The 8,512-nt window shown below is 47.5% G+C and overlaps 3 protein-coding genes and 1 long non-coding RNA gene across 4 annotated transcripts in view; 2 read left to right on the forward strand and 2 right to left on the reverse strand.

Moving 5' to 3' along the window:
• LOC102010573 overlaps positions 1-4,134 on the forward strand; it is an 18,837-nt gene extending 14,703 nt beyond the window's left edge. The window contains exon 4 of the long non-coding RNA XR_263379.2: positions 4,092-4,134. This is a non-coding gene — a long non-coding RNA (uncharacterized LOC102010573). The remainder of the gene's footprint in view (positions 1-4,091) is intronic.
• Positions 1-6,501, reverse strand: part of Tbcb (tubulin folding cofactor B) — a gene marked incomplete at its 5' end in the record, with an annotated part of 16,441 nt that extends 9,940 nt beyond the window's left edge. Inside the window, 2 exon segments of the mRNA XM_005399923.2 lie at positions 5,434-5,577; positions 5,933-6,501. Coding sequence (XP_005399980.1) covers positions 5,434-5,577; positions 5,933-6,046 — 258 coding nt within the window.
• Polr2i (polymerase (RNA) II (DNA directed) polypeptide I, 14.5kDa) lies at positions 6,499-7,957 on the forward strand. Its single transcript, XM_005399922.2, has 6 exons — positions 6,499-6,722; positions 6,801-6,855; positions 7,246-7,319; positions 7,401-7,475; positions 7,580-7,631; positions 7,853-7,957. The coding sequence occupies exons 1-6, from the start codon at positions 6,664-6,666 to the stop codon at positions 7,913-7,915; spliced, it is 378 nt and encodes a 125-aa protein (XP_005399979.1). The 5' UTR covers positions 6,499-6,663; the 3' UTR covers positions 7,916-7,957.
• Positions 7,946-8,512, reverse strand: part of Ovol3 (ovo-like zinc finger 3) — a 2,942-nt gene continuing 2,375 nt past the window's right edge. The window contains exon 4 of the mRNA XM_013522433.1: positions 7,946-8,218. Within this exon, the coding sequence (XP_013377887.1) occupies positions 8,010-8,218 (209 nt within the window). The 3' untranslated portion in view covers positions 7,946-8,009. The remainder of the gene's footprint in view (positions 8,219-8,512) is intronic.

Genomic DNA, 8,512 nt, shown 5'->3' on the forward strand with positions numbered 1-8,512 from the left:
TTAATCTGGCTCTTTCTAATGCTCAGCTCTCTAGAGTTGACCCAACTCTGCCAATGCTTTTAATTATTTTCCCAACTCAGTCTATGCCCACAGGGGTCCTGTGGCAGTCTCAGGGTCCTTTACAATGGTTACATATGCCACATACTCCACATAAAACTATTACTCCCTTTCAGGATGCTGTGGCAGAACTGATCACACATGGAAGAACACGTGCTATCCAGCTTTTTGGTCATGAAGTGCAAACTATCATTGTTCTTTTCTTCAGTTCAGTAAAAATGGTTATGGCAATTTTCACCCTCTTGGCAACCTGCACTGGCTAATTTCCCTGGTGTTATTGATTATAATTATTCTTCAGATAAAGTAGTTCAATTTGCTTCCCTCACACCTTTTGTCTTCCCTTCAAAATAAGCTCAGTCCCCATAGCAGGAGGCATCTCCATCTTCACGGATGGCTTATCTTCAGGTAGGGGAGGTTATGTAACAGTCTCCTCTTCCAGAATACAAGATACGGGTTTCTCTTTTGCACAAAAAATTACAAGCAGTCATACGGGCCTTGCAGAATCATTCCTCCACCCTAATTAACCTCTTTTTCTGACAGTGCTTATGTCTGCGGTGTGATGCGCCACATTGAAACCTCCACCATATACACTGGTCAGGAAGATCTTTTTCATTTACTTCACACTCTCCAATTTGTCATATGGTCACGTCACGTTCCCTGTTTTATTGGTCATATACGTTCTCATTCCCAATTGCCAGGACCTCTCACACAGGGGAACGCTGCTACTGACAGATTGCTGGGTGCCGTCACTGTCACTACCTCAGAGGCCATTCAGCAGGCTTCTGCTTCTCATGCCACCTTTCATCAAAATGCTTCTGCCTTAAGCAAACAGTTCCATCTGACCCAGGAACAGGCCCGAGAAATTGTTAAACAATGCTCTTCATGTATAATACACCTTCCCCCACCTTCCATAGGAGTCAGTACCTGAGGGTTACAGCCCAGTCACCTTTGGCAGATGGATGTCACTCAGAGTCCCAAATCTGGTTCTTTACGCTGGGTCCACGTTTCAGTAGACACCTCCTCAGGGTTTATTTTTGCTTCTGCTCGCACTGGTGAAGCAACTGAACATGTCATTGCTCACTGCTTGGATGCCTTTAGTGCCCTTGGCTGCCCACGGACACTTAAGACTGACAAGGGCCCAGCATTTACAAGTGCTGCTTTCCAAACGTTTTGTAAAACTGTTCGTATTTCCCTTATCACAGGAATCCCTTATAACCCTCAAGGTCGAGGAATTGTTGAATGTGCTCACCGTGTGATCAAAACTCAATCACAAAAACAAAAGGAGGAACCTTTCCCTACAAAATTCACACCTCACAATAGACTTCACTTGGCTATATATACTATTAACTTTCTAAATTCTAGAAAAGATGGAAGTACAGCAGCAGAGAGACAATTCCATCAGTAAAAAGAAAAAAGGTTAGGAAGGGTCTTTTGGAGAGATCTCCACACTGGACAATGGAAGGGACCCAGTCCACTACTTACCTGGAGTAGAGGGTATGCTTGTATTTTTCCAGAGGATGCTGAGCAAACTATTTGGGTACCAGAGCGTGCTGTCCGCCTATACCATAAACCCAGATCTGGAAAAGAAGTTGTTCTACCTTTCAGGATGCTGATGTACAGTCCTGTGACAGTGATGCCTCAGAGACTGTTTTACAGCTGATAGACAACAATGAGGCTAGATTGGACCCAGGGCCTATTGAAGAAACTGACATAAATGGAAATCTAAGATCTAAATTGGTAATAAAGTATATAGGGATATAGAGCTGAAAGTTACCAGTATTCTTAAGAGGCTAAAATACAAAATATACATATTTACTATAGAGAAAAGATTCTATTCCTTGCAAAGATTTTCTAAGAGATCTCTGCTAATTGACAACAAAATCTGACAAGATCTCTGCTAATTGACAACAAAATCTATTTAAATTATAAATTTCTAAAATTGTAATAGAGTTAATTATAATTCAATTTGGTCAAAAATATATTTGAGTGCACTCTGATTTTCTAAAGACATTTGTTTGTTCTGTGTACTGGTTTGCGTGTTTGTCTGTCATTCTGTAAACAGCTGTTTGCCTTTATTTTGAGCTCAATAATTTTCTTTTATCATTTGTTCATAATACAATTGGATTATAGATTTAAAAGCATGCTTTCACCTGAGTTACCAGTTGGTTTAAATGATATCAAAATTAAGATATTTAACCACAGTCCTTAGGATGAGGAGAAATTATTTGGTAGGACTCCAATTGGTGAATGGAGGAGTGGCCAACCTTTATTCATTAATAAGGAGCCCCCAGGGATCTCCATAGTCTCTTGGGAGACACCCAAACAATTCGGTCATTTTGTCAAAAGAAAGCTTTTCAGTAAAAATTACTGTAAGGTTTTCTCATAAAAGATGCTCTTGGTGTATTTAATGTATTCATGATTCTGGATCTATAGGTCTTCCAAAATGTAAAACGAGACTGTTTATTGTGCTAAGACTTTAATTCAGATTCAGACCTCTGCCTTTAACAAAAACTTGTGATGTATATCCTATTAAAAGACAACAAATTAGATAAAAGCTTCTTGTGTGTTAGATAGAGATAATTGGTTAAAAGGGTCATGTTATGTATGGTTTCGATTTCTAAATCTCTGTAAAAATATGTAATGGTTGTTTGTTAACATTCTATTAAGTGGGGGCTGGGGATTTAGCTCAGCAGTTCAGCGCCCGTCTGGCAATTGCAAGGTCATGAGTTCAACTCCCGGTACCGGAAAACAAACAAACCAACACAAAAAGACATTCTATTAAGGGCCGGGTGTGGTGGCACAAGCCTATAATCCCAGCACTCGGGAGGCTGAGGCAGGAGGATCACTGAGTTTGAGACCAGCCTGGGCTACAAAGTGAGCTCAAGGCCAGCCTGAACTGCATGAGACCCTGTCTCAAAAAGACAAAAAACCAAAAAAACCCATTCTATTAGGATCTAAGTATTAGGATATCCAGGTTGTTAAAAAATAATGGTTCTATTTGTATGTTCTAAGGTGTTTGCTATTCAGATCAGATTGTAATATGAAGCTTACTGCCTCCCTTACAATATTTTATCATTATTCTTCTCTGCTGGATGTTTAACAACTGAGGTTTGGAGACCAAAAATTAGATAAATTGGGCTAAGAGGACAGCCAATATTTTGGCCATACCTTCTGAGGTCAGTGAAGACTCAGGATATAAGAGAACTGCTGTGACATCCTATAACTAGGTTGAGTCCCTGATTTTCTGATCAAGGAGATTATGGGACCACAGAGGAAAGTGATTCTACGATATATAGTGTGCCTAAGGAGAGTCACCAGGAGAGTAAAAAAAAAAAATCTCTCAGGCTTTCACAGAAAGCAACTTGGTCAAGCAATGGCCATGACTCATCCAGATGGTTGACACTGACAGAAGATCAAGAGATGCTGTACTTGGTCCCATGGTGATTCCTGAGGAGACTTAACTGACCCTGATAGATAGCAAAAGGTTAAATTTTTATTTACACAGATCTCACTTAACCTGGTCTTAAACATCCAACAGAAAAGTGTAACCACCAGATGGGAAGAAGCAATGCCACAGTAATAGGTTGTAGGTGAGCCGTAAAAGGTTCAAGTCACCAAAAACTTCTGACAGTTGCCAGCTAGACTGGTAAGTGACCACTGTTACGGACTCTGGATTATATTCTTGAAGCATAGCTTTTCCAGCTTCAACTGAACACCCATCGCTGCTGCAACTAAACAGAAAAGGGAGATGTTGGGAGCCGCTGAAAGGAAAATAATTACACTTGCAGGATGAAGCCAGCCTGACAACAGGGCAGCTCCTCAGAGTAAACAAGCCCCTTGGAGTAAACAAGCCTTTGTAACTTGTTAACTGGTTGCTGGGCAGCAAGACAAAAATTAACCAACCTCAACAGGGTATAAATAAACGCTCTACTGTTTTGGGGCAGTCTTCCTGCTCATCAGACAAGAGGTAACTCCACCTGACCCCAGCTATCCTCTCTTTTCTTTATGTTCTAAATCCTCCTGTTCATCCACAGGTACCTCGTTCTCGGGACCTGTTCACCCTAAACAGAAATGGATTATTAATCCGACACTCAGGAGGCTGAGACAGGAGGACTGCTATGAATTTGAGGCCAGCTTGGGTTACACAGTGTGTTCAAGGCCACCCTGAACTACATCATGCAAGTCTGTCTCAAAAAACAAAAACAAACAAAAGTTAATTCCTTTTGGGACATAGCTCAACAGTGGAGTGCTTGCCTCAGCACTGCAAAAAAGAAAGTAAATTCCATTTTCTGAAACTAGGTTTTCTCATTTGTAAAATGGGAGTAATTATACTATGTTCCCAGTCCTACTTAATGGATTCAATTCACCATCCAACAATGATTCACCAAGTATCCTCTGTGCTAGGCATTGTTCCATTGTGTTGGAGGCATGACAGCAAAATAGAAGAAACGGTCTGCCTTTCTCACACTCTATTCAGGGAGACAGATGACAAACCAGACCAATGATAAAAATCCCGAATATGTCAGATGGTGGTAAGAGCTGAGGGCAAAAGTCTAAAATACACCAAAAAATAGGAAAAAGGATGAGGTTAAAATTTTATGCTGAGGGGGCTGGGGAATTGGCTCAGAGGCATAACACCTGCCTGGCAAGCGTGAGGTCCTGAGTTCGATTCCCAGTATCCTCCCCACCCCCTAAATTTTTATACTGAGGCTGGTGAAGGTGTCACTGAGGTGACATTTTAAGTAAAGACTGAAAAGAAGGGGTGAGCCATGTGGGCACATGCTGAAGAGAACTACTCAGGTCGAGTATATATATATGGTATACACAGGGGCCCTGAGGTGGAGCTCACCTAGGATCTCTAAGGAGCAAGGTGGACGGTGTGTGCTGAGGGGAGGCAGAGGTGTCTGAAGACAAAAGGAATGGCATGAGCTGATGCGCACAGAGGTCCTCTGTTGTGGCTTCTCCCAATCTGCCCAGCTTCACTGCTCACCACGGCTCAGCTTGTGGCCTGTACCCCCTCTTCCCGCCACCTGCTATGCCCTTCTGACCTCTTCCCCTGGGTTGTCTTCTGCTCATTTTTTAGGTCTCACTTCATATCCCTTCCTCCAAGATGCTCTTTTCGATACTCCAAGGTGGAGTCAGGCATCTTTTCTCAGTGGTCCCAGTCCTCTAGGCTGGCTCTGCCCTTCCCTAACCACATCACTCTAGGCTGTCACAGGCTAGTGATGGGTCCATCTCTCACCACACGACTGGGAAAGAGATTTCATGAAGGCAGGCCCTATACTGGTTATCACACAGGGCAACGCACACCAAAGTATGTGCTGAATAAACAAATGAGTGGGTGTGGTGTGGGGTCCCAGTTAAGAGTGGACTCACATGGATGCGGCAGCCGTCATCTATGGGGTAGGAGCCCAGCAGCGCATCCTCCTGTTCCAACTTGCCGTAGAACTTGTCCTCAGCACCATACAGTTCCAGTTCCATGCAGGAAGCAGGGCTTCCCACAAGCAACTCCAGTTTACACTGCGGAAAAGCGGAAGGATGAGGAGAAAGCCAGTCAGGGACCCATCCTCCGCCCTGCAGCCCCACGCCTTGTGTCAACCAAGTTTCCCCAAAAGACCCATCCCTCAGGACCCACGGGGCCCTGCTCCTTCTGTTCTGCCCCTACCCTAAGGAGCATAGGATTTTCACCTGGTCCTGCACTTACTCTCTCGACTCTCCGGTTCCCTCTAGCCCCGACTCACTAGGCTCCGTCCACAGTCCCAGCAACCTCGGATAATTTTGACCCCGCCATCCGGCTCTCAGGACCCACCGCACCCCGGAAGCCCCCCCCCACGTCTTTGTCCCGCCCCTCCGGACGCCGCGCCCACGACCACACCTTGAACTCAGCAATCGTCAGGCTGCGACTGTACCGCTTTTCAGAGCGGTAAGTATTGAGGGAGCTGCTGATGAAAAGGGTCACTGTGGGGGCCGTCATCCCTGTCACCTCCATCTCGCCGCGCCCTACTGCGGCCCGCAGCTCAGTTCAGCCGCTTCACACTCGCTCAGCAGTCGCCGCCGCTGCTTCTGGGATATCAGCCCCGCCCCCGTGCTCCAGGGCTTGTCCAATCTGTGCGCTCCCGCTAGAAGGATCTACCAATCGCTGTCGTCCTTTCTCCTCGGCCAGGAAGCGACTTCCTCAGAATTCTTAGGTAAATCCAGCCAATCCCAAGAGGTCTTTCGTGGTTTACTGGTCTTTCAATAGGCACAGGAAAAAGCGAGGGTGGGCACGACAAGACTGAAGCCGGTAGGAAGGACTGGCAGGAATTACTATCTTGGCCCCGCGAAGGGTAAACTCGGCGCATGTGCAATAGTCAGAGGCCGTTTAAATAGCTTCTTTTTAACATCATCCTGCAGACTGGAGAGGCGAGTTCCAGTAATTGGAAGCAAGTAACGGAGGCTATTAAAAGACCAAGCCTCAGCGCGGAGGAACCCGACCCACAAAGCCGCTAGGAGCCAATACCTGTACGCAGTCCTGCCCCATTTTGGCGCAGCGACTACTCTTGACTCTTCCCGCGACCTGTAGCCCGGCGGAGCAAGCGCAGAGAGCTTTGTGGCCATCGCGTAGCTATGGAACCCGACGGGACCTACGAGCCGGGCTTCGTGGGTATTCGATTCTGCCAGGAATGGTAAGGCCAGGGAAACAGGAGTGGAAAGGAAGTAAAGGATGACTCCAGGGCTGACTTCTGACCTCTCCCTTCCCACAGTAACAACATGCTGTACCCCAAAGAGGACAAAGAGAACCGTATTCTGCTGTACGCGGTGAGCGCGAGCTCGTGGGGCGCCCCCGTGGTCTCCAACCTGCCCACCCCTTCCCTACGTGGCCGCCCTTCCCCATGTGACCCAAACTCCCTGTTCACTCCCGACGTGCCCTGGTTTCCCCTCCTGGCTGTTCCCCGAGTGAGCCCGCTTTGTTGTCTATCTGCAAAGGGACTCATCCCGAATCATCAGCCTATTTCCCCTCCAGTCCCGCTGGGGATCTCTTTCGTTTGTGTTTTGTTTTCTGAGACAGTTCAGCCTGGGCTTGAGCCCATGTAGCCCAGGCTGGCCTTGAATTCTCAGCGATCCTGCCTCAAACTCCCAAGTGCGGGGTGTACAGGCGTGCACCACCACACCCGGCTCTTAACGACCCCCTTTGTGCCACCCTCGCAGTGCCGGAATTGTGATTACCAGCAGGAAGCCGACAACAGCTGCATCTATGTCAACAAAATCACGCACGAAGTGGAGTGAGTGATGGGACCAGGGCTTTGAGGAGAGGGTGTTGTGGGGCTCGGAAAGCGTAATTATTCCCCTCTCCATCCCTGCAGCGAACTAACCCAGATAATCGCTGACGTGTCCCAGGACCCCACATTGCCGCGGACCGAGGACCACCCGTGCCAGAAGTGAGCGGACAGCTGTTTTGGGGAGGGGGTATGGTTCATCTTCACAGGCAAAGGGAGGAGGGAAGGATGTGCGAAGCCTTTAGTGACTAAGCCATTCCTTTCAGGTGTGGCCACAAGGAGGCGGTGTTCTTCCAGTCGCACAGTGCCCGTGCCGAGGTGGGTGGCAGGATAGCTTCTTAGGTGGAGTTTGCCCTTCCCAGGGAGGTAGGGATAATATTGGGATGAATTTGCCTTTCCCAAGCCCTGAGTTAAACCCTTGCCTACTGAGAAAGATCCCTTGATTCTTATTTAGGGGTGGGGCCCCGCTGGGTGGAGGGTCCCAGACTGTATTGTGCCTTGGGTCCGGACCTTGTCTGACCCTGTGTCTTTTCTCCCAGGATGCCATGCGCTTGTACTATGTATGCACTGCCCCACACTGCGGCCACCGCTGGACCGAGTGACCTGTCCCCCTGCTCCACCTGTAATAAATGCCAAGTACTGTGTGCATGTTTCTTGTGTTTATTTGCCTCACGGGTAGGATGCTGTTGGAGTGTCTCAGGTAGCACGATGCAGGGTGCGGTGCTGTGCGTAGGCGTCCGGGCGCGAGCTGGTGAAGCCACAGTCCTCACACACGTGCAGCTTCTCGCGGCGCTCGCGGTAAGCATAGCTGGCCGGCTGCCCGTGCACTTTTGCAAGATGTGCTTCAAGGGAGCAGCGCTGTGTAAAAGCTTTCCCACAAGCTCCACAGCGGAATGGCCGGATTCCTGCAAGGTAAGGTACAGAGAAGGGGAGGACGAAGAGAGCAATGGCTTCTAGACTAAGGACTCCTCACCTTGCTTTCCAGCAGTGAGCATTTCCTGTTCCTGTTCCAAGCTCAGCAGGCTCTTCCCTTTATGATCCATCACCTGCTACCCCTACAGGGTGCAAACATGGGCCAGACCTCCCTCTCCACTATCCCTTATCAGGAATTTCTTCCTCTTGGTTTGTTTGTTTTTTGTCTTTTTGAGACAGGGTCTTGCTATGCAGTTCAGGCTAGCTTTGAGCTCACTTTGTGGTTT

This window comes from Chinchilla lanigera, unplaced genomic scaffold (genome assembly GCF_000276665.1).
Source record: "Chinchilla lanigera isolate Chin_1 unplaced genomic scaffold, ChiLan1.0 scaffold00067, whole genome shotgun sequence".
Lineage (NCBI taxonomy): Eukaryota > Metazoa > Chordata > Mammalia > Rodentia > Chinchillidae > Chinchilla > Chinchilla lanigera.